At 48.1% G+C, this 25355-nt stretch overlaps 2 protein-coding genes and 1 long non-coding RNA gene across 13 annotated transcripts in view; 1 reads left to right on the plus strand and 2 right to left on the minus strand.

The window, feature by feature from the left end:
• The window catches only part of ACP6 (acid phosphatase 6, lysophosphatidic), a 36918-nt gene extending 24116 nt beyond the window's left edge, over positions 1 to 12802 (plus strand). The window contains exon 10 of the mRNA XM_032464449.1: positions 12530 to 12802. Coding sequence (XP_032320340.1) covers positions 12530 to 12574 — 45 coding nt within the window. The 3' untranslated portion in view covers positions 12575 to 12802. The remainder of the gene's footprint in view (positions 1 to 12529) is intronic.
• LOC116658767 lies at positions 4173 to 15474 on the minus strand. Its single transcript, XR_004314070.1, has 3 exons — positions 13444 to 15474; positions 7626 to 12611; positions 4173 to 4770 (listed from the first exon to the last, which is right to left on the minus strand). It is a non-coding gene; the product is annotated as an uncharacterized LOC116658767 (long non-coding RNA).
• A 571-nt stretch (positions 15475 to 16045) lies between these two features.
• BCL9 (BCL9 transcription coactivator) overlaps positions 16046 to 25355 on the minus strand; it is a 78887-nt gene continuing 69577 nt past the window's right edge. For 10 of the 11 annotated variants that reach the window (XM_032464457.1, XM_032464455.1, XM_032464459.1 and 7 more), the window contains 3 exons: positions 21206 to 23447; positions 19722 to 19982; positions 16046 to 18407 (listed from right to left, as the gene is read on the minus strand). In XM_032464457.1, the coding sequence (XP_032320348.1) occupies positions 17290 to 18407; positions 19722 to 19982; positions 21206 to 23447 (3621 nt within the window). In that variant the 3' untranslated portion in view covers positions 16046 to 17289. The remainder of the gene's footprint in view (positions 18408 to 19721; positions 19983 to 21205; positions 23448 to 25355) is intronic. The other variant, XM_032464458.1, reaches the window with a different exon arrangement.

Genomic DNA, 25355 nt, shown 5'->3' on the forward strand with positions numbered 1-25355 from the left:
AGAATTAATTTGGAAGGAAATAGAGTGTGAAATAGCTGCAAGGCTTTCAACTCTGGGCGCCGTGGCCTTAGAAACCCAGCCGGTGCTTCAGAAGCTCGCCAAGGCCCAGCCTGGGAGCTCCCTCCAGAAGAGCATCCGGGGATGCCCGGAGACCACAAAGTGCTGAGCTCGGGAGGAGCTGATTGAGTGTGTAATTAAGGGGAGGGTTGTATAACACTTGGGTAAGTAGAACTTGATGGGGTCAAACCAGCAGGGCTTCTGGGAGATGAGAGAGCAGTCCCTGGAGCTGTTAGTAACTGAAGCCGTGCACATTACATTAGACACAGCTTACCTGGTTCCTGTGGGGAGAGGGGTGGAAGGGATCAGGAAGGGGAAAGGGTGAGAGAGTGATTGCTCCCTAGATCAAAGTGTCCCCAAATACTTGATACCCTAGTGATTCATTTCTAGGACTGGGGCAACATTATGGAGCAATGGGGAAGATCAGAGAGGCTGTGACTTGGCCAAGGTCACACAGCGCAATGAAGACGTAATGGCTGCTGAGACCTGATGGTGGTCCAGAGCATGTCTTGATGTTCACCAGTGTTGGGACAGCTGGAAGGGAATGCTCGGACTGTAAAGGGGGCATCTCTGATCACGGGTAGGATTAGGAAAGGAAGTCATGCCTGGTTTGTTTGTGGACAAGGTGGGCGCCGTAGGCTGGCTGCCGAGGCGATTAGGCGTATTCCTAACTGCTTGAGTTCCTGTAGCAGTTAGGAATTCACGGCCTCACGTGATAAGCTCTCTGCCCACCTCGCCAGCCTCATTCCCCACCTCTCACTCCTCCCTCAGTTCTTGAGATGTTGGCTCCCTCTTGTCATTCAGACCTCAGCTTAAAGATGACTCTTTTCATATGAGAAAATCGCCTTACGTGTTTGTGTGTACGTTTAACTCAGCGTCTATTTTTGCAGACACACAATAGAAACCTGGTGGTTAAAGACACAAGCCCTGGAGCCAGACCGCCTGGCCTGGTGCTCCACCCTTTTAGGAGCTGTGTGACCTCGAGCAAGTGTACTTTCTCCTCTGTGCCTCAGTGCACTTAATCTACAAAGTGGGAGTAACGATAGTGCTGCGTTTACTTCATAAGATTTTGTGAAGAATAAGCATGTTAAGTGTTTAGAGCAGTGCCTGGCACATAGGAAATGCGCAGTAAGCATTAGCTACGTGAGCAGTGGTAAACGTGTTCTCCTCTGCCCCCGACCCTGCTGTGATCAGCAGGACCCTCGTCTGGTTTGTTTATTGCTGTGTGTTTCTCTAGCACATAGATCACGAGCTGGCACATAGTAGGGCCTCAACACATATTAATCGAGTGAATTTGCTGAATTAATAAAGCAATTCAGTGGTCATTCTCCAGGGAGGTGTTTCGTGTTGTACGGTAGGCCTCTGCCCTTTGGACATATTTTTCAATGGTTTGCATAAAAATACAACTGAATAAACATATAGAGTGCAGGCTGGTCACATACACTAAAGGCGCAAGGCCGGGAGGAATAGTGTATGGAATGCCTGACTGACTGCGTGAATGAATGAATAGCTGCAAGCGTGTCAGATGTGTCCGTGTTACCTTTTGGGTCCTGGGCCAGATATTACCACATGGAACTTACTGGGGGTGAACACAGAGTTCTTGATCTCACAGTCAGCTGCCCTTAACAGGAGAGGGGTCGTCGTGAGCAGTTTGCTCAGTGTGAATCAACAATATGCTGTGTTCCTCAAAATCCCGCATGTGCCGTGGCTGCGCCGGTACCAGGGGTGAAGGGAGTGCTGGTCCCGCTTTATCCCGCACGGCTCGGCTCGGCGCACACCCAGACATCTGCACTCGGATCTGAGAGCCAGACCTGATAGCCGAGGGAGACAGACATGCCAGCTGGAGAAGGACCATCGGGGAGAGGCATGGAGGGGCCGAGGGCACATCAAAGAGTTAATTTATGTGGGCCCCAAGGACCACGCTCAGACCAGTATGCCAGCTACGGGGACATACAAACTTTACATCAATATAAGGACACACTTTGGGCTAATCAGAGCTGCCATGGATGGACCAGACTACCTCTAAGGGTTCCTGTCACGGGAGGATTTTAAGCTTACGCCAGCATTCAGCCAGAGTGTTGTAAAGGGTCACGCCGCCAGCCAGGTGGCAGAGACTTTAAAGCCTCTGCCCACCCTGGGAATCTGTGGCCCTGTGAGGCCACAGCACCCTTCATCCCCTGTGAACAGCCTTAGTCAGAGGCAGGACTCATTTTGTTTTTCATGTGGTCAAGGATGAGGTTTGGTCCTCTAATTTGATGATTCTGAACTTTAAAGAAGAGGGCAGTGCTTGAGAAACTGGCGACCTCAGTATAACCCTATTAAAAGTGTTGTTACCATTACCTGGACCTGTCACATGGGACTGCGAGCCTCCAGGGAACAGCAGCCCTGGGAAGCACCTTCTTGCTGCTGCTCCCACCATCCCGTCTCGGAATCTCTGCTCTGGAGCTTTGCTCTCTAAGGCTTCTCTGTGTTACCTTTAAGTGCCAGGAGGGCGGCAGGAAGGCTCCCTGGGTCTTTCTTCTGAAAGAAGAAGCACAATTTTCCAGCTCTAGCTAGAAGCTGCCTACTGCCCAGCCAGCACACATCTTGTGAGCTTTTGAATTTACTCACTAGAGCAGCCATTTCAGATTTTTTTTTTTTTTTTTTTTTGCATTGCGAGTCCTGGGATGAATCTCAAAAATGCTCTGGTAACTCAGCTTGTACTAGGCACATGCACGTATGTTACCTGGTATCAGTCTCATTAAAAACTCTGTGACATTCAGATGTAGAGCTGCTGGCTCACAGGGGTCCAAGTCAACGACCCAGGGAGAGGCAGAGGCAGGGCTCAGGCTCCCACCTCTGACCTCGAGGCCAGCTGGGTGTTCTCCCACATCCCCGCGCGCGTCCTCCGGGATGTGGCTTTCCTTTTGCTTTGCCTCCATCACCACCTGTGGTCCCGTCTTCCTCTCACGTTCCAGTTCCTTCCTTTCTCCACAGCTTCCCTCCACCTGCGCTCTGGTTCCTCTTCTGCTTCTTGTGATCTTCCTGCCAAGGATGGCAGGCGTCCCCTTGCATCCTCAATCCCTTCTACTCAATTGATTCCTTCCTTTCTGTCTTCAAATAGTAATATTTTCATTCTCTTAAACTTTATTTCTGCTTGCTTTCTGGCTGTCACCTCATTTCTCTTGCCTAGTACTGCCAGACCTACTGCGTGTCTGTAACTCCGTATCTCCTTGTCTCCCAACTCAGACCCTTTCCCCCGATACTTACCCTTGCAACCTGGCTTCCATTTTTTCTGCTTTACCAAAACTGTACTCTGGAAGACCAAAGTGTCATTGGTCTTCAGTCACTTCTGAGACCTGTTCTTAGCCTCCTCACGTTCCTTGATTCCTCAGTAAATTTGGCCCTGTGGCCCACCTCCTCTTTCCTGAAAGCCATTTGCCCACCCGCTCAGGATTTATACAACCCTGTCCCTTTGTAGCTACTCCAGTGACTGATTCTTTTTCATCTGAACAACCATCTCCTCATCAGTTACATGAGAGGTGGGCTCGACCATTTCTCAGCATTCTTCTTCTGTGAATTCAGTTTCTTTCGCTGGAACTTCTTCCCGCTTCTGACTGTGCCAGTCCTTCCTGACTTAGTTCTCAGCCCTCCACACGGCTCTCTTTTCCCTCACACCCACAGAGAGATGTTCTCTACTCATCTCCACGTGGAGGGATTCACATCTCCATGGCCGGTCCAGATCTCTCATCCGCTGTCCTTATTTCCAGCTGTCCACACACAGATGCCACATTGTCACTTTATACTCAGCACCTTCCTCAACCCCTAACAAGCACTGCTCCCCAGCTACCCCAGTTCTTATCCATGACACCTGAGGCTGGGCTGGGCTGGGCTGGGCTGGGCTGGGGTGCAGAGGGGAAGCCGAGGGCTTTTAAGCTGTATTCTGAGAAAAAAAATGAAGAAGTAAAATCTAATCCTAGGTATCTGGGGGAGAGGATTTAGTAGAGGAGACAGGCAGAACACCATTAAACTCCAAATCCTCCTATCCTTCCTTATAAGTCTTTCCTAAAAATGGAACCGAACCTCAAGTCAAAAATGGCCAAACATGGTTAGGAGGGATCAAGCCCTTCAAGAAGTGAGCACATAACACCTGGTTGCTTTTAATGACTTCAGCTCTTCATATCCAGCGAGTAATACCCCAAGGTACATAAGGAAGTTACCGGTGTCACTTCAGAGAATTATCTCTGAGAAATTAAGATGCTGTCAAATTTTTAGGCTCAGAGAGCCAACATACAAAGGCAAATGTGGTCCTTGTTGTTTAAAACCCATGAAACGTTAGACTCCAGAATCTGCAGACCACGAGCCCGTTGGCCTCCAGCAGAGCCAGAGTGGACTCTGAAACAAGTACAAGTCTGCGCGCACTTAGGGAGGAAAGCAGTGACGGCCGTTAAGAATGGGCAGTTGGGTGACCTATTTCTTTTTTGATGGGAGAGGGTTGGAAGACCAGTAAGTCAGAGAGTCCCAAGAAATGAGATAAAATCCGTTTGGTCAGTTGCTGTTTCTCAGTCTCACATGTCGGCAGCTGCCTTTCCTTCTTTCATGCCAGAGTTGTGCTTGTAATCACTGTTCAGTGTCTGACTTCTTCAGTCAATAGACTACGAGTTTGGTGAGGGCAGGGTGGGACCTCTCCTGAGCAGTTCACTGCTGTATCCATAGCTCTTAGCTTTGTAGGCACTGATTAAAAGAATGAATAAAAGAATTAATTGCTCAATGGGTAGATGGAAAATGTGAGTTGGATGACAGCAGACTTATAAGTGATTACAAAAGTACACTGAAAAATATTAATGAATTACTGAATTGATGTCAATCTAAAGACTTGCTATAAAACTCTTAGAAGAAAACATAAAGGAAAAGCTTCATGACATTAGATTTGGCAATGATTGCTTGGATATGACACCAAAAACACAGGCAAGACATCATCAAAATTTTGAAACTTTGTGCTTCAAAGGACACTATCAAGAGTGAAAAGGCACCACACAAAAACTACTAGCGCTGATAAAAGAATTCAGTGAGGTAGCAGGATACAAGAGTAACGTACAGAAATCAGTTGCATTTCTTTATGCTAATAATGAAACATCAGAAAAGCAAAGTAAAGAAAAAGATCCCTTTTAAAAATCACATCCAGAAAAATAAAATACTTAGGAACAAATCTGACCAAGGAGGTAAAAGACTTATATGTGGAGAACTACAAAACATTGATTAAAGAAATTAAAGATGACTTAAAGAAGTGGAAAGATATCCCATGCTCTTGGATTGGAAGAATTAACATTATTAAAATGGCCATACTACCCAAAGCAATCTATAGATTTAATACGATCCCTATCAAATTATCCAGGACATTTTTCACAGAACTGGAACATATAATCCTAAAATTTATATGGAATCACAAAAGACTCAGAATTTTCAAAGCAATACTGATGAAAGAGAATGAGGCTAGAAGAATAACCCTCACAGACACAGACAATACTACAGAGCTACAGTAATCAAAACAGCATGGTACTGGCACAAAGACAGACATACGACTCAATGGAACAGAATAGAGAGCCCAGAAATAAACCCACAGACTTATGGTCAATTAATTGTTGACAAAAGAGGCAAGAATATACAGTAGAGAAAAGACAGTCTCTTCAGCAAGTTGTGTTGGGAAAACTGGACAGCCACATGTAAATCAGCAGAGTTAGGACACTCCCTCACACCAGACACAAAAATAAACTCAAAATGGCTTAAAGACTTAAACATAAGACAAGACACAATAAAGCTCCTAGAAGAAAACACAGGCAAAACATTTTCTGACATAAATCTTAGCAATGTTCTCCTAGGGCAATCTACCCAGGCAATAGAAATAAAAGCAAAAATAAACAGATGGGACCTAATTAAACTTATAAGCTTTTACACAGCAAAGGAAACCATAAGCAAAACAAAAAGACAACCTACGGAATGGGAGAAAATATTTGCAAATGAAACCGACAAAGGCTTGATCTCCAGAATATATAAGCAGCTCATACGACTTAATAAGAAAAAAACAAACAACCCAATCAAAAAATGGGCAGAAGACATAAACAAGCAATTCTCCAAGGAAGAAATATAAATGATCAATAGGCACATGAAAAAATGCTAAATATCACTAATTATCAGAAAAATGCAAATAAAAACTACAGTGAGGTATCACCTCACACCAGTCAGAATGGCCATCATTCAAAAGTCCACAAATGACAAATGCTGGAGAGGCTGTGGAGAAAAGGGAACCCTCCTACACTGCTGGTGGGAATGCAGTTTGGTGTAGCCATTATGGAAAACAGTATGGAGAGTCCTCAGAAAACTAAAAACAGACCTACCATATGATCCAGCAATCCCACTCCTGGGTGTATATCCGAAGGAAACTAATTTGAAAAGACACCTGCACCCCAGTGGTCACAGCAGCACTGTATACAACAGCCCAGACGTGGAGACAGCCTAAACGTCCACCAACAGACGCCTGGATGAAGAAGCTGTGGTGTATACGCACGGTGGAATACTAACTACTCAGCCATAAAAAAGAATAAAATAATGCCATTTTCAGCAACATGGATGGACCTGGAGATCGTCATTCTAAGGGAAGTAAGCCAGAAAGAGAAAGAAAAATACCATATGAGATCACTTATATGTGGAATCTTAAACACACACACACAAACTAGTGAACTTATTTACAAGAGAAAAACAGACTCACAGACATGGAAAACAAACTTAAGGTTACCAGGGCGAAAAGGGGGTGGGAAGGGATAAGTTGGGAGTTTGAATTTGCAGATACTAACTACTATATATAAAAAAGATAAACAAGTTAATCTTCTGTATAGCACAGGGAACTATGTTCAGTATCTTGTAGTGATCTATAATGAAAAAGTATATGAAAACAAATATATGTATATGTATATGTATATGTATGACTGAAAACATTAAGCTGGACACCAGAAATTGATACAACATTGTAAACTGACTAGACTTCAATAAAAAAAGAAGCGTGAAAAGGCAGCCCACGGAATGGGGGCTACAAATCATGTATCTGATAAGGGATGGTTTCCCAGAATATCTAAAGAACTCCTACAACTCAACAGACACAAACAACCCAATTCAAAAATAGATGAAGGACTTGAATGGGTTTCTCTAAATAAGATACACAAATGGCCCATAAGCACATGAAATGATATTCAACATCACTACTAATCAGGGATATGCAAACCCAAACCACTTCACACACATTAGGATGGTTATTTTAAAAAACAAACAAACAAAGAAACCCAGAAAATAACAAGTGTTGACAAGGATGTAGAGAAATTGGAGCCCTTCCCTTGAACATTCCTGGTGGAAATGGAAAGTGGCACAACCACTGTGGAAAACTATATGGAGCTTCCTCAAAAAAATCAAGCTTAGAATTATCATGTGATCCAGCAGTTCCACTTCTGTTCATTAAAGAAGTTGAATTACATTAAAGATTAATTAAAGAAAAAAATTTTAAAGGAAAATTTAAAGTGGGGACTCAAACAGGTACTTACTTGTATACCCATGTTTATAGCAGCAATAGTCACAACAGCCAAAAGGTAGAAGTAACTCAAGTGTCCTTTGAGAGAGGAAAGGATTTTTAAAAATTGGATATATACACGCAAAGGAATATTACTCAGCCCTAAAAAGGAAGGAAATTCTCACACATGCCTACAACATGGATGAACCTTGAAGAAATTACGCTAAGTAAAATAAGCCAGTCACAAAGGGACAAGTACTATATGATAATTCCAGTTATATGAGGTACCCAGAGTAGTCATATTCATAGAGATGGAGTAGAATGGTGGTGGCCAGAGGCTGGGTGGGGAGGGAGAAATGGGGAGTTATTACTTATTGGGTATAGAGTTTCAGTTTTTCAAGATGAAAAGAGTCCCAGAGATGGATGGTAGTGATGGTTGAATCACAACGATGTACTTATTGCCACAGAACTATACACTTAAAAATGATTAAAATGGTAATTTTTTTTTTTTACCACAGTACAAAGAAATAGGTTTAAAAAAAAAAAAACAGTAATTCAAGATTTTATACTGGCCCTTTTGCCACTTGGATGAAAACCTTAACAGCTTTGCTTTTGATACAAAAATTAGAGAGAACCAAGAATGTTAGAACCAGTTTTTAAGGACTTTAAGATTCTGGAATAATAGATTAAAATTAATATTGAAATTAAAGAGGAATAACCATAAAATTTGGAATTCAGGATAAAAAATAAGCAAGAATTATATAGGATTGGGGCAATGACTTATTTTACATGAAAAAGATCTTGGGGTTTTCATTTCCTGAAATTCCAAAGTGACCCCATAGCAGAAAAAAATTCTTTAAAAACATAAACTTTCACCTATTAGTAGAACTATGTTCAAATAAAAGGAAGTGACAGTCTCACTGTGCTCTGTGCTGATCAGACAGCACTCGGGCACCAAACGTTCTCTTGGGTTCTTCGTATTGTGCTTTCAAGGAGTTTATAAACTATAATAAAGCAGGATAAAACTGTGAGAGCTGTCTCTGAATAAAACAGACAAACAACAAAGTCATGCTGTACAGCACAGGGAACTATATTCAATGTACTGTAATAACCTATATTGAAAAAGAATATGAAAAGGAATATATATTTATAACTGAATCACTGAGCTGCACAAAAGAATCTAACACAACATTGTAAATCGACTATACTTCAATTAAAAAATAAAAATAAATTTTAAAAAAAAGCAAATTTAGAGACCAAAAGCCCAAACATCTCTTTTATATTTAGGAAAAAGGACCTGCAAGAAGAAATAACTGTAAGTCAACTTGATTACTGCTTTTGCTTAATATGTATTAAAGATTAAATAAAATATAAAATATATTAAATATTTAAAAAAAAACTGTGAGAGCTGTTAGGGAACTCAAAATCAGGTCTCATGGGACTTGACTGATGGGCAAGGGGACTAGCCTGGGAAAAACAAAATTAAGAAGGACAGAAGACCTTGTTTTCAACTATTTGAAAGACTGGCATCTGAAATAAGGACTGTCTCTATTCTGTATTTACCCCCAGGGGCAGAACTGGGATAGACAAAAAGCTAAAAGAAGCCTGATTCTTTGTGTGGCAGAATTTTCTAAGTATTAGAACAGATGACATTCACATACCTGTCAGGAACACGGTTGACCCGTCGGTTGGTCCTTTCCAGCACCATGATTCTGGCTTGCTTCCAGTTTCTCAGTCTCAGAATCTCAACATCACTTTTGACCCCTCCCGCTCCTCCCCCCAAGTACCTAAATGACATCTTAGGGTCTCTTCCATCACAGCTTTCTTGGCTCCACCCCTCACTCTCCATCGCGCCTGCCAGCAGCCTCACCTCCTCCACCCTGGACGGCGTGTGCAAGCCGCTACTCAGCTCTTCCCGCTTTGGGGCTGCTTCCTTCCATTTACTCTGCACGACCCTGCCAGACTCATTTTATAAAATATTTATCATGCAATTCCCCTGATCAAGACCAAACAGTGGCTTCCCATTTCAAAATGAAATTTCTTTCCTTGGTTTTGGGGGCCATTCTTCTTTTTCTCTCTTTTCAAGTTTCACATTCTGTGACTCAAACGATCTATTTTGGTTAAGCTGTTCCCTTCAATGTCAGCTGGCCTGTCTGTCTTCACTTGCTCATTCCCGTGCTCATTCCCTCATGTGTGTCATTCCCACGGTGTCCCGACCCCCAGCTTAATTAGAAGGACCGCCTCGTGTACCGCAACCACCACAGAATCTTTCCTGGCCACCCAAGCTCACACAGATCCTTCCTTTCTCTCATTCATTTACCAGATACTTACTGAGCCCTCTCAGGATGCAGGTACAACGCTAGATGAACAAGCAGTGAGCCAGGAAACTGGTTCCTGACTTCGTGGAGTGGGTGAGAGGATAAATAATTGCTATAAATAATGACATAAACAAGACATTTTGCTACATAATGATGGGGTGTGTGTGTGTGTCTGTTGGGGATGGGTGGGTGCTTTGACGGGGTGATGAGAAAAGGCCTTTCTGGGGAGGTAACAAAGACGCTGAGAGCTGAAAGGTGTGAAGGAGTCAGCCACCAGGAGGGCCAGAGTGGAGAGCATGCAGTGCAGGAAACCGGAGTGTGTGAGGGTCCCGCGGCAGGAGGAGCGGGGCACACTGGAGACCCTGGAAGTGAACAGTTCCGCTGGATCCTAGCGAGTGATGGGAGAAGCACGTGAGGTGAAACCGGAGAATGCCTGGGGCCAGCAGACCCTGTTAAAGACCCTGGATTTTATACAAATTATACTGGGAAGCCATTAAAGGGTTTTAAGGAAGGAATTGATGTATATGATTTATACTTTTTAAGATGACTCTGGCTACTATGTGGAGCATAGATTGAAGGAGAGCAAGAGTGGACGCGGAAGAAATGGGTGGTAACGTCAACTAGCGCGGTGGAGAGAGGCAGACGGGTTTAAGATGTGCTTTGGAAACTAGACATAAAAGGATTTGCTTATGGTTTTATGTGAGGAGTAAAGAATTTAAAATGACTCCAGTGTGACAGGGTAACTAGGTGGATGGACATATGTCATTTCTTGTGATGGGGAAGTGGGGTGGGGGTGAGACTTGGTGGAAATTAGAAGTTAAGTTTAGGACTTAAGTTCGAGGTGCCTGCAAGACACTCCTGAGGCAGCGTCAGAGGTGCCAGCTGACTGTGAGTCTGGAGCTCCTAGGAACAGGCTGCGAGGGAGATAGAGAGTCTAGACTTGTGATCATACAGGTGGTATTTAGTGACTTGTGATGAGATGAGTTAGAAGAGTAAGCAGAAAGCCGGGACCAAGCCCAGGGCGTGCTTCTGTGCTGACGGGCATGAGCTAAAGGAAGGGGCGAGATGGACAGTGCAGGAAAGGTGGTGGGAGGCAAGATCACAAGACCAGTAACTTCGTTCGGTATGGCCCTAGTCTGTCTTTCTTGGCTAGTTTAGTTAATTAATTCAAAATGGACTATGAACATGGACAATGGCGATGCTGAGAACAAGAAGTGGCCGTGTTTTGCGACCTGTGTGCATCCCCGCCAGCGGACACCTCTTCAGTCAGAGGTGGGGCCCTTGCAGGCAGCTGTTACACTTCCCTTAAACTCCATGGTGCCCAGCACAGGGCGGGACATGCGGTGAATGCCCAGAGCTCCTTGACTAAGTGATGGCGAGAGCTTCTCCCGAGCCCTTGCTGAAACCATGGATTCCGTTAGCCGGTGCTAAAGGTGCTTGCTTTCCCTGGGCCCAGTGAGGCCTAGTTCATACTTTGTATGAAAGTAATTCTTATATTTCCTTATTGGTATTATTACACTTTTAAATAAAAATGAATATATTTAAAGGCCTTGCGGACACTAAGTATCACAGGAATGAAGAGAATTCTAGGGATTCTCCAGCTCATTGACAAGGAAAGAGCAGACTGATTTTTGCAGCAGTCTGTTGACATTTCAAAACTGCCATTTAGTTATTTACATACTGTGGTATATTAAAGGTACGTATACACTTGTATAAGTAAGTCTCTGTGTGTGTGTACAATTTTTTAATAGTTCAACTACTGACAGCTACAATAGAGAATTTCACCACAGCCTCGGGGAGCTTTTGCAGTTTGGAGAACAAAATAAATCAGTAATTCATGATCCCCTGTAACTGAGTACGTTCACTCTAGCAAGGCGCAGTCTGATGCCGGGGACTGAGCAGCCAGAGGCCAGCGCTCCGGAGCTGTTAACTCATGGCTGAAAGCACGTGCTTAGACCAGACTGATTCAGGGGACGGGGTGGGAGTCTCTAGGAAGAGCAGCTCGTGGAGGAGCTGTGGGGTTTCTGTGTGGGAAGTGGGAATAATGAAAGCTCCTGAAAGCTTGGCCAAGATGAGAAATAAACACAGGCTCCCAGGAGTGTTCAACAGAAAGAACTTAGGCTGTGGCCAAAAAAAATAAATAAATAAATAAATAAATCTTGAAAGTTAAATCCACCCTCAACACTAATTAATTGGACACTGAACACCACGGACTTTCATGAAGTCCTTTTTGCCTTTGACCCCAGCTCCAGCACCGGGAGGAGGGATGAGGGTGGGCCGTAGCACAGAGCTGTGGCCAGCCTGGTACAGAATGAAGAGCTGAACTTCCCAGAGTCACATTCCCGCCCAGTCCTGCCCAGCCCTGTCCAGTCCTGCCCAGTCCTGCCTCCCTCTCCCCGCTACAGGGCAGACCTGCACTTTCCTAGGGCTGGGTCTCCTTTATTTTTTTTTCACCTGTTCCCAGGTCCTCATAATTGCTTCAAGCTCTGAGAGGGGATTTTGCAAGGGAAGCCTGAGTTCTCCTGTGTGTTTGGTGAAATAGCTGAGTTTTTCCACGTTCTAAGTATGTGTGAAGAACTCACGTCTGTGCCGTCTCTTTACCTTCTTTTCACGATCACAGACTCGCCATCTTCCTCCAGCAGTCCTGGTTGCCAAGCACAGCTAAGCGCGAGCCAGAAGGTGAACCGCTGAAGTATGGTTACCTATAGGCAGAAGACGGAGCGCGTCTGCTATGGTGACCCAGATAAGGAGCCGCGTCAGGGAGAGAGAGGCTTTTGTATTTAAACAACCCTCATAGCATGCCTTCTTTTAAACTTAGTTCATTATTTAACTCCCTCCAATGGAAAATGGCCACAGACTGGTTTTTGTGCTTTATAAACTGTTTGCTTTAAATGTGTCATTAAAATTTTACCACCAAATTAAGATTCCATGACTTTTCTTAAATATAAGGGTTTGTGAGTTGGAAAAAAATTACTGGTCTAGGGACAAGAAAGGGGCAGGAGGCTCGAGCTATTTAAACGGCATAAGAAATATGATGCAGTTTCATATTTTTAAAGCAAAACTGATGAGCCTGTGAGTTGAAAGATTTGGTAGAATAAGCGAGTTTCTACAAGTGATCTTCCTGTGGCTCCATCACCCACCCCAAGCCTGTCCTCCACCCCCGGCCTGTCCTCCACCCCCGGCCTGTCCTCCACCCCCAGCCCTCCCCCAGCACAGACATCTTTCTGCAGAGCCAATCTGATCACCAGATTCCCTGGCTTAAAACTTCGAGGTTCAAACTCCGTGGGTCACACCGGGTTCCCCTGTGACCTGCGCTCTCTCTCGCTCTCTCTCTCGCTCTCTCTCTCTCTCTCTCTCTCGCTCTCTCTCTCTCTCTCTTCTCCCTGGGCTAATTTCTTATCTCCGCCTCCCTGGAAGAACCCACCCCACTTCAGCGGGCAGGGCTTTGCTGCCCCCACTTCCCATTTAAAAGCCCACCACCACCCTCCTTCCAGGGTAAAGTGAAAAACCAGCTTTGTAGAGGTCTCACTGTACCTTCCTCTCGGGGCAGTGGCACTCAGCCCACACCTTCACTGCGGCAGTGATCGCATCTCATTGTACCGAGCAATTTCCACCTGCGTTTCCTCTGTCCGGCCTTCACAAAGTTCTTGCACACAACAGGCATCTCTCAGTGTTACTGAGTACATGAGCCCTTTGGTTGCATACAGCTCTCCTCTCCTCTCAGCAGTTCGAAAGCACTCAGAAAAGGAAAAGGAAGTGACCAAAGTGTAGGCAGCTTAAATGGAACACAGCAGCCACCCGGCCTGGGGCACCCCGGCCACTGGGAAGGGGAAAGCAAGAGACAGGACAGAGACCAGGACCCCAGCACCACTGCGGAGCTGCTGCGGCGTTCCTTGTTCGCAACAGCCAGGGTGGGGCCCGGTGCCAAGTGGACTTGTGGGGCCCCTGTTCAAAGATTATTAAGAATTCCAAAGGGTGACAGCAGAGCACTGAACCAAGCCCAGGAAGCTGCCCCGAAGACAGCAGTTGCATCACAACCACATCATCAAGGGTGTGAGAGCAGGGAGGCAGGGAGAAATTTGGGCTCAATTTTTTAAAGAGTAGCTTTAAAATATGTAAAATTATTTTAGAATTTATTACTTTCTCTTACCCCAACCCTTCTAAGACCCCAGTTATGTTTGCTCGTTTGTTTTCCTTTATAAATACAGATTCTTTTAAAAAGTAAATCATTTGACTTCACATTGTTTTAGGGAAAATACTACATACTCATTAGTCCTTAAGAAATAACGCTATGATCCACACCTCACCACTTACCCCTGAAATGAAGTAACAGCACAACATTATTGCATTTCCTCCATTTAATCCCGAAGTTTCGGAGGGACAGAGGTGGGAGAGATTGGCTGGCTTTCACAGGATTATGTCACCATGAAACGTCTTTATCACCCTTTCACTGATTTTTTTTTTTAAACTTGCATTATTAGTTCTCCATGCAAAAGCATCTGATCCCTCAAATGTGATTTTATTTCATAGCAAGATTAGCCAATTAGAAATTGTTACATTTAAACCCCAAGCGAACTTAGTTTGTCAGATGTCATCATGATGAAATGCTGGTATACGCTGACAATGTAAATGAATGAAGATTTGTGAAGGTGTCTTTTCCAAACTCAACTGCTTTGAAATGGGTAAGCTGACTTGCACTGCTGCAAGCTCTCCACCAGGGGGCGGCGCATGCAAAGTGCCATATCTCCAGCCTTTCCCAGCAGGGGTCCACAAGGCTCCTGCCAGCCTTTCGCTCCCTCCTTGGGACGGTAGCAAAGGGACCACACACCACCAGTGACCACAGCACTATTGGAAGCAGCAGGGAGGGGCTGCCCAAGAAGCCAGACCAGTGGACAAGTGCCAGGTCCCAACCTTCCTTAGTTATTGAGGGCTGTCATCTCACGATCCCCATGCTTCGCTGTTGCCCTGTTCTCATCTGTGTACTTCACAGCTGGAGAACCTAGGAATCGGGCTAAATTTATGAAACAAAATCCCTGTTTTACTCTTCTAACTTCTCCACAACATAAATTTTCACTGCCCAGCACCATCTGAAAAGATCTGATTGCGTCAGGAATTCATAAACTATTGAGCTCAGTTTTCTCATCTGCAAATGAGATGATTAATACCTACTTCCTAGGGCCCCTCAAAAATTAGCAAGAGAACGCACCTGGAGTGGAGGCGGCTGGTGGAGCAGGGGCTCAAATCAAATCTCCTCACTTTTGTGGTCTGGGGCTCTTGAGAAGGCAGGACTACTGAAGGAGGAAGAGACAATGACTCTCCAAACACTTCTTGGAGAGAGAAACACGCGGAGGTAAAACATTGTGTGGGACGCCCGCAGAGCCCGACCTGCGCGCGGCGGCCTGCAGCCGGCTCTGCCCACACCTGCCGTCCCCGCTCCCGCGTCCTCACCTGCGAACAAGCACATACAGACGCCCGCTCGCTCAGCTGGACGCCTGCAACCCAGAGAAATACACACATCGGAACAAATCTAACTGCACAGAACACAAACAGCTGGTCCCTCAGACACGCACTTTGCAGGACACACACCGCCGTGCTGGAGGCGTGTGCGGTGGGGGAACCGTGTAGACTGAGCGGGGCCGGCAAAGAGATGCTGGACAGGCAGCGACGGCGCGGGCCGCGGGGGCGGAGAACAGACCACAGAAACCCACAGACGGTGGAAACCCATGATTTGCAGGTACAGGAATATTTTGCCTTCACAAGATCCAGGGACATTTCATAGCTTTTCAAATGACTAAAAAAAAAATCCCCCTGGCCTTCTTAATTACTTCACACCATTATATTGGCTCTCACATAAATTCCTAGTAAAGAATTGCTCCTAGAGGTAGAGTCCGGCAATGGGGAGCAGGGGTGCCAGGATTTCACGACTGATACAGGAGCAGCGGGATCAATCCACGAGCGGGTCTTCCTCACCAGCCAGGAGTGCGCTTCGCCTGCAGAAGCACCTTCACACACACCCCCTCACCTTCACCTACTGACCAGCTCCAACACAGAGATGCTATGCTTCTGGGTTGCACGGCAACTGACATGCCCAACACCAAACAAACAGGGCTCCAAATGGACAAAAAAAGCGGTTCAATTTTGTAAGAAACAATATATTTTATTTTTCTGACACCACAGCTCTGGTGAGTGGTTTTGTACCAAATTTAATGGAGGTTACACAGAACGTTTTACGCATGGGAGGGGGAGGCAAGGGAAGGAACCACAAAATTAAAAACAAAAACAAAATCCTGGATAGCTTTTAGCATCTGTTCCACTCCCACATTAATAAAATTCACTTGGGAATTCCTAATAAAAGGAGAACAGAAAACCATGTGAGCAGGGAAGGGGAGGCTGGGGAAGAAAAGACGAGGGCAAAGAAGACCATGGAGCATCCCAAAGACAGGCCTTTCCCTCCCGGGAGCCGGGACAACACTCGGCAGGGAAGGCAAGGCTGCGCTAGATTTATTTCCCCCAAATCACGCCGTGTACTGCAGCTGCCAAAGGGAAAAAGAGAGGGAAGCAAGGGGTTACCAGTGGGGGCACCACAGGAGGAAACTCATTTAGCCCAGAAGACGGGGAAGGAGGGGGGAGGGAAAACAAGAGGAAACCGTGAAGGTGGTCTGGAGATCAGGAGAGGCGGACAGTGCTGAAGAACACTTGAACTGAAAATCGAATGTCCTAAGCGTCATTCTTTTTAAAAAGAAAAATTTCCCCCCTCCCCCCACCCCTCGCTGAACTTAGTTCCTTTTTTTGTGCTTTTCATTAATACTCTGCTCTGAGGTCGTAGTTTGGTTTTTCTATACACTGGAGTTGAAAGAAAATAGTCCAAAGGTCTGAAGATGGATTCTCCACCTAAAGTAAACAGCCCAGCATTCCTGTTCTCCTCTTGTCCCAAAGACTAAAGTCTCTGCTAAAATCCCTTTTACAATATAGTACAGTACACAAAAAATAAAGCCCAAAGCAAAAACAGAACCAGAAAAGAATCCTGGGAGAAGCCAGTCCAAAGGACGTAAACATACAGAGAACGGTGCAACACATGACCGATGGCATTTCTCAAAGCACAGCTACAGATTCCCAAAAGTAGGTGCCATCATGGGATACCCAAGTCCACAAAAATAATTTTTAAAAAATAAATCTTAAAAAAAACACACCTGTTGATTAAATGAATAATTTGTTTTCAGATAAATCCATACATTCTCGAGTTCCCCCCTCCCCCAAAGCAGCCCTTGGGTCTCTGCTCTCCTATTGCATGACCAGCAGTACTCCTGGAACCCCCGCAAAGCAGCTCTCAGGACCTGGAATCTCATCTTGACGAGGATCGGCACATCCAATCTTAGCAGCTTAAAACATCATGTTTCCTGGGTTGCCAGGTCCTTGGCTAAAGCCACCCATGCCCACATCGGCGGCCATGCCCCGAGGCCTCATCTGTGGGGGGATCATGATGTTCTGTTGGGGTCCCATCATGCCCTGCATGGACATCATCATGCCTGGAGAGCCCACAGGCCCAGGGTGGGTGTAGAGCCCGGCAGGCCCCCGATCCTTGCCAGGAATCATGCCCACGGCAGCAGCGGGATTGCTCATCAGGGTGGGCTGGCCGGGCATTGTCGATTGTGCTGGTGACATCATCCGATGGTGAGGTCCCATCATGCCTTGCTGGAGAAAGGCTGGTGGTCTCATTGGGCTGTGGCCTGGCATGGATGGCGCTGTCCCGAGAGGGATGTCCGGAGTTCCCACTGGCCCTGGACCTCCCATGCCAGGTAACGCTAGTCCCATTCTGGGGGCTTGTTCACCCATCATCCCCTGCATGTGCGAAAACCCAGGTCCAGGACCCTGGGGCTGTTTACGGCCTGGGACTTCCCCTCGAGGGAAATATTGCAGTGTCTGGCTAGGCTTCTCAGATGGAATAATGCGAGACAAATCAAACTCAGGTATTCCGGTGGCTCCAGGTCGGATGACCTCCTGTAGATCTGGGTCTGTAAACACTGAAGGCATGCTGTTCCCCAGGACAGCGAAGGAGTCAGGACCCCCCGGGCCTCCAGGCTTGCAAAGTGCTGCATCTGCTGAACTTTGGGGCAGGTTGCTGGGGCGGCCAAGGGGCCCTTCTCCAGGGAAACCCATGCCTCCTGGGAAGCTGCCCTGTCCCCCACTGGGGCCATTGTGCGGGAACGGAACCTGCTGCGGAGGAGACTGCACTGGGGGGAAGCCCTGGGGGAAGCCCATCCGTCCTTGAGGCACCATCGGAGGATCCTGGGACCCATGCCCCATGACAGGGTTGTGTGACATCAAGCCAGGCCCCATCGGGACCCCATGAGGAGGTATGTTGGGTCCCATGGCATTCGGAGAGGGCATCTGGTTGGAGTGAGAAAGTGGCTGGGTCATTCCCATTGGGCTGAGGGTTGGCATTGGAACCACGGGATTTGGACCTGAAATTCGAGGATTCTGTGTGTTAATGCCCATTCCTAGAAAAATAAAGATATCAGAGGAATCAACTCAACCAAAAGCAACTCAGAAACGTACAATCAATCAAAGTAACAGAAAAACTATTCTGGACCAAAGGCGCATGGTACTGTGCTGGGGAAACCACACACTGCGCAGCCTCTGCCCCAGTAAGATTAGAGTGCGTTCGGGAGCGCACAGACCAGCGGCTCCACAAGACAGTGTGCTACTGGGTCTTCAACCGTGTGGCACAGAGATGCGCGGAAGACAGCTAGGAAGGGTCTCCCGTGTGAAAAGTTACACGCTGATATGCAAATGAGCAGTCTTCTTTGCTGGAGAGATTTAACATAGAGCAAAACGATCTGCCTGGACGACCTAGTACGGCCCTTTGCGGAAGAAGAGGATTAAACAGCCCTGTGAGCCCAGGAATCAGAAGTAACAGCGAGCAAAGCACGCAGTCCCCTTGCAGCTGACGTTCGGCTTCATCACTTCACACTGACTCACAGAGAGAGCACTTCAAACCCCAGGTCGTATGACGTGTTGAAGGAAAGCCAACTTTTAATGGAAAAGGAAAGCACACAGGTTCCACTCGGGCCTCTGGGACACTTAAATACTCAGTCTCTTCATGGAGTTAACTGCTGAGCACGGAAGGGACGGGGCCTGTGCTGGCCACGAGCTAAACTGAGTGATGGTAAGTAAAGGACATCCCCGACAATCAGGACGGAACTGGAACCAGAACCCCATGGCGGAGAAGTCCTGGTCTCCCCGCCGATCACCTTCGCCACCCCAGACGGCTTCCTGCCAGTGCGACCTGGGGAGGCGGGAGGTGCGGGAGCGAAGAAGGACAGGAGGAGGAGGGAAGGCAGGAGCCTTCTTCTCTCTCTAGTCCTAGAGAAAGTGCTTCTCTAGGAAACAGGGGCTTTCCACTGTCTGAAATCCTGCGGCTGCTTGCGGTTTGAGGCCGCCCTTCCAGGAAAATATTTGTGGACTAAAGACATTCCAATCAGCATGTTAAAAAGATACTGCTTTCAGTCTTGCTCCAGGAGACCCTCCCCCTCCCCTAAAAAAGCATCCAGGTACATGGAAGCATCAGAACTTCTATAAGAAAACTGTAAGAACTATTAAGAAACCTGCTTTCTTATCAACAAATACCAAATTAAGCTAATAAAAACTTGTTATCATTCACTTCCTCTAGTCAAGACACTAACTTAGATGCTGTACTTTTTCAGCTTGGTCAGTTTCCAGCTATTGAGGTCTACAGCCATCAAGAAAACACTTCGAGAAGTTTCTTCTTTTGTCGAGCACTAGCTCCAGATCCTACCTTCCTGATTTCTTACCTGGCATATTATTCATTGATGGCAAGTTGGGAGAACGAGCTGGAGGGGAGTCGTCATCTGAGCTGGCCACAGTCTTGATGGCATCGTGGTACAACGGGGTAGAACTGGGCATTGCAAACTTGGACATTCGAGACATCATGATAGACAGTGGGTTCTGGGAAAGGGTCGGCTCTGGAGGCATGGTGTAGGGTGTACTAGAGGGCAGACTCCCCGGGATACTCACAGAGGCAGACTGGCTGGCGGTAGGAGGTGGGGGGCCACCTAGAAGAAAGCAAAATAAAACAAAAAAGGGGCAAGGAATTAGATTCCTCTTGAAAGCTACTGGGCTTATGATTATGAACTAGCAAGGCCAGGAATGAGGCAGATGAACAGGATAGACCCAGGACATGAATCATGCATCTTCCAGTCAAGCTCTGTGTGTGTGCAGAGGGAGACTGCAGTGTGAGGTGGAGGTGATGGATCAGCAGATGGGAAGACAAACGCACCACGAATGCGTCAGAAATTTTAGTTCAAGCTCGGGCAAAACATGGGTCACAGACAACGGCTTCACAGAAGAGAGTGGGAAGTAAGTGGATCTCTCTCCCTTGCCAATCACCGTTCAGAATTCGGCTTGGGCATCAGCATGCCAGGAAGCCAGACTGGCCATCCGACCCCAGGGACTAACCGAATCACCCTACACGGGCTCGTGGTTAATTTCCACCACCAAGACGGCTGAACTAGAACGGCGAGGGGGCGGCTCCACCGCTCCGCTTTTGTGAACTGCTGCCCAGCAGAGACACACACTGCAGCTCGGTAGGCTAAATCCCCCATCTTATTCTGATTCTGGTCTTCAAGTGGAGATGGCACAGACCTAGTGTTTACACCTCAGTGCTCATCTTCCCCTGACCACCTCTGGTCCCGTTCACAAAACCACCATCATCAGTGAGCGATTCTCCCAGGAAGAAAATACTTGTAAATTGTAGCCGATCTGTGGGAACAGCAGTCTGCGAAGGAGAAGGTTTTGGTAACTGTTTCCACGGTCAACACAGATTTACGAGAACCACTCGAGTCTCTCAGCAGCCTCCCCGCTTTGTTTGGGAAGACACTCAGAGTCCCTTGACGCCAAGGCAGCCCTTTGAAATGGGCGGGCCTAGTTAAAGCAGCCATTGATCCACCATCAGGACACTTTATTTCACCAATGTGTGCTCACTGTGCAAGTGTAAATCATTCAGTGAAATGGCACGTATTTCCCATTTGCCCTCCCAGTCCTATCTGATAAAACATATTCTGCACTAAGGGCCCACATCTCCGCCAGGACTGGGCACTGGTGCATAACCCCATGGAAGGACCGAGGACGCACCCTGCCACAAACATGTCCATCTTGGCAAAGGCCGCCTCCTCTGGTTGTGTAACAGGTTGGGACACCCGTTTTCTAGAAGTAAGTAAATCAGGCTTTTGCAATCTCTGGCTATAAGGTGAGACCGTGAGGATGAACGCATACTGACCTGACTCTACACTGCCCAGCATGGCTGGGGAGGCCATGGTGAGGGGTGCTTTATGGTTTGGAGGGATCCCGGGACTCTGAAGGGGAGGTTTTGGGGAGGAGGTCCATCCAGGTGACGGGGCGGGAAGTGATGGAGACTTGAGGTGAACAGGCGAGGCAGCAGCAGACCCCAAGACAGGGGGGGACTTAATGGAAGCAGCAGCAGCTGGGCCCGCCAGCACGCCTGCCAGCTGCGATGGAGTCTGGGGGGACTTGAGGTTCCCCGAGGGCGAGCCCAGCATGGGTGACTGGACTTGGCGCATCGTGGGAGATTTCAGAGGGTTAATGCCTGGGGAATGCACCTGGCTGCCTGCCACAGAGATATCCAAGGGCTTGCGCCCCAGGCCACGCTGGACCGGAGGAGCTGAGCCGAGGCTCGCGGGGTTACTGGAGGGGTTGAGAGGTAGTGGTGGCATGTGGGTGAGCCGGCTGTTAGTCCTTTGGTCAGGCCCGATCGGTTCTCTGAGACTCCGCAAGCCACTGCTGCTGCCCGGACCCTGAGACGCGGGGAGGAACGGCCTGGGGCCCACGCCGTACTCTTGCTGAGGGTGCTCGCCGAACGGCAGGGGCACCATCTTCTGCTGAGCGGGCAGCATGTCTGCGGCCCCTGCGCGCAGCTTCAGCATCTCCTCGGGGCCCGCCCCAGCCTCTCGCATCTTCTGAGGTAACATCTGAGAGCTGGATCCCATGCTGACATTTAGGCTGACATCGCCCTTCATCCCGCTAGGAACCATCCCAAACTCCAGTTCCCGACCGGGGCCCATCTGTGGGGGCATCCCTTTCGGAAAGTCGCCCCTGGAAGGACTCAGAGGGCCCTCCACTGGTATTCGAGGGAAAATGGGGTTGTTCCCAGGCTCCATGTGTCGCTGGGAGCCTGGGATCATCCGGTTCATCTCCACGCTGGGCCGGATGCCTTCCATGCTCATGCCCGGGGGCAGACCCAGCTGCTTCTCCGCCAGCTGCTGTTGAAACATCTCTTCAGACAATCCCTGGGGGTTTGGGAAGCGCTCCCCTCGGCCGGGACCACTGAAGACGGCCTGGCCAGGCGGGAAGTTTCGACCATCTGGGATTTTTGGCACATCGTCTGGCCAACTGACTCCAGAAAGACCTGGTCTAGATGCCGGGTTGGGGACATTTGGCCCCTCCATTTCAGAGTTTATCATTCCTGCGAATCCAGGGAGGCGCATCTGGCTCCCGGTCATGCTGGGGTGGGGAGCCATGGCCCTCGGGGGCAGAGAATGTGGCACGTTGATCCCATCAGCAAAGGGCTCTGCCGCCCCCGGCCCCCAGGCCTCCCCGGGGGCCATCTGGTACGGAGGGGGCGGCCCTCGGACCACCCCCCGGGGCCCGTGCTGATGGACCATCATGTCCTGGAGGGAGCACTGCTGCACCACCGCCTGCTCCTGCTTCCTCCTCTTCTCCTCGTAGAACTCCTGCTGCAGTTTCAGCCATGCGATCTGCTCGGGGGTCATGTGATCCAGGTGGTCGGGTCCTATGGGCCCAGACTGGGAGTTCAGGGAAGGTGGAACCATCTCATCTGGAGAAAAGGGCACATCTCTATGTCCTTGAGGGCCAAATGGAGCTCCCACATCTGTCCGGGGCCCAGGGCCCTTACCGAGGCTTTGGGATTGAGCCATCATGGCCTGTATCGGCCCTTCTGCTTTTTTCTGAGGTCCATCTAATACCCCAGTGTTCTGCTGGGGCCCCCCGCTCTGTCCTCCCGTGAATTCTTTCTCATCAGGGAAAAGCATTCGCTGGATATCTCTGAGCGTTTGTAAGGAGCGCTCCCGGTGCTCCAGCTGCTCCTGAGACAGCCCATCGGGATTCTCGCCCAGCGTGGGGGGCTCTCCACTGGGCACTGGTGGAGGCGGGGGGGCTTTGGGATCTGCTGAAGAGCTATTGCTCCCCTGGGAGACAGGGGTCACTGCTCGATTGTTGGGTGTCGAGTTTGGCCCAGTACCGTCGGGGGGCAGTGGAGTGGAGCTGGCAGGACTGCCTACAGAAGGAATCAGCTTGTTTTCTACCCCAGGACTGTCCTGGTCCAGGGGACGTGGAGGCGCGGCAGGCTTGGGTGCTGGTGCCGGAACGGGTGGAGTTGGCTGCAGCCTGGCGTTCTGGGAGGAGTTCTGGTCCTGGCTCGCTGGAGCCGGAGGCTGTGGTGGGAGAGGTTTCGGATCATTCCGAAGGGCAGATATCGGCGTGTTCTGAAGATAAACGAGATTTTAAAAATCACTGGTAAATTGAACAAAAGGGCAATTAAAAGAGCAAGATACGTTCCCCAGGACTCGTCCCAGTCACATAAATCCACGCTGACACTTGCTGGAGAAACTGCTCGTGTACAACCCCACTTCGGACATAAAGACATCTTGATTTTTTTCTTACACGTTACTGTCAAACGGCATCCTCCTTCCCTCTCTGAAGATTAGGTTTCAATAACTATACGCTCGCCAAGGGAGAGACACTCTGCCAAAGTGAATACATCTGAGGATCTATTTCGAGGAACAGGTTCGCTATCACATGTCTACTATGTGTCTCTGATTCAGGGAGAGATTAGTTTCTTGGTAGGTGGCAGGCTGTACCTAACACCTTTTTCTATTCCCCGAAAGTGTAACTGGGCATGTAGACTTCTCATTGTCAATCAAAAAGTCATGTTTTCAACTGAAAGAGAAAGGACTTGTCACTTACAGCTCCGTGCTCTACCAGCCGGAGGCCGCCCCCTCTCAGCACCTCCTCTGGCATGGTGACTAGCAAAGCACCCCTCTCCTCGAGTTCCCGGGGGCCTGACGCCTCCGATTTCTGTCTGCAGTCTGTGATCACTGACTCCACGTGTGATAAGCATTTGTATGTGAACTACAGTGAGAGCGGCTGCAGGCAGCGGGCTCTGCGGAGCAGCATGAGGCCATCCAGCTCACAGGGCCTCTCGAGCTGCCCTTGCAGGCGGCAGCAGACCACCCTCTGTACAGAATGGATGACCGCCTTATCATCACTTACTAACCACCAGTGCTATACTGAGTCCTGGTGCAAGCATGCTCACCCACAGCGGGGGAAACAGACATGGTGGTGCTTGGAAGAGGGACGGATAATGTCCTGGGTCAACTCCCGGGCGCCACTGAAGGTGCTGGGGCAGCCCAGCCTCCCAGCTCCATCCCTGGGATCTCCCACCAGCCCCCTGCTGGCCGCCTGGTCCCTTTCTGATGTTCACTTGCTCCTGCTTGTTCACTTGATACAGTCTGCATTTCCAGCCCCCCGAGGCTCTTACTTACCTCCCCACCTACTCTCCCGAATGTTTATCAGGGTGCAAATCTGTACAGGAATAATTATGTGCCTCCCTGAATACGAACAGTTTGTGTCGCCTAAACACAAAGACGCCTCTCTGAGTGTTCATGTTCAGTGAGCACATCCATAAACGTCTCCCTCGCAGGTGCCCTCCACACACACCGCCCCGCAGACCGAGACTCGCGTGGGTAAGACCGGCCGAAGCTGCGTGGCTCTGCGCCTTGCGGTGTCTCCCGCGCCTCTGACTTCTTGACTGCAGTGTGGAGGTCACCTTAATTTGCTCTCCAGCCCCATTTTAAGTTTGGTTTTGTCGGCCAGGCTTTGTTTGTTTGTTAAGGGTGGCACTGATTTCCTGTAAGGTGACTGTGATGGGAGAACCAGTCTAGCACCACCCTTCTTATTTTAGATTTGGAGCAGTGGTGACTGGACGAGTCCCAATTCCCTCCTTAACTCCTTCCCTATTTCATTTTAGTACCAGAGAAGGTGGAGGTAAAAACTGTATTAAGATCTGTCATTAAGTCAATAAAGTGTCAGTTTGAGTTGCAACGTACCTTGTGCATTCCAGAGCAATGTAAATTATGAATAAAGAAATATTTTAAAGTATAAATTTTAAAATACATACATTTACAATTATTATACATACATCTATCTTCTACCCTTGAGTAGCTGAGATGCAGAGGAACGTGAAATTTATTTTCTAAGTCTAGAAAAGCCCAAATTCTGCTATGTCACAGAGAGGGACTTCTGTGTTCATGTACAACATGGATAAATGTCACTCATTCTACCTTAAATTGTCACTTCAGTCATTTATTGTCATCTAACTTCTCACATGTTTG

The sequence above is a fragment of the Camelus ferus genome, chromosome 21 (genome assembly GCF_009834535.1).
Source record: "Camelus ferus isolate YT-003-E chromosome 21, BCGSAC_Cfer_1.0, whole genome shotgun sequence".
Classification (NCBI taxonomy): domain Eukaryota; kingdom Metazoa; phylum Chordata; class Mammalia; order Artiodactyla; family Camelidae; genus Camelus; species Camelus ferus.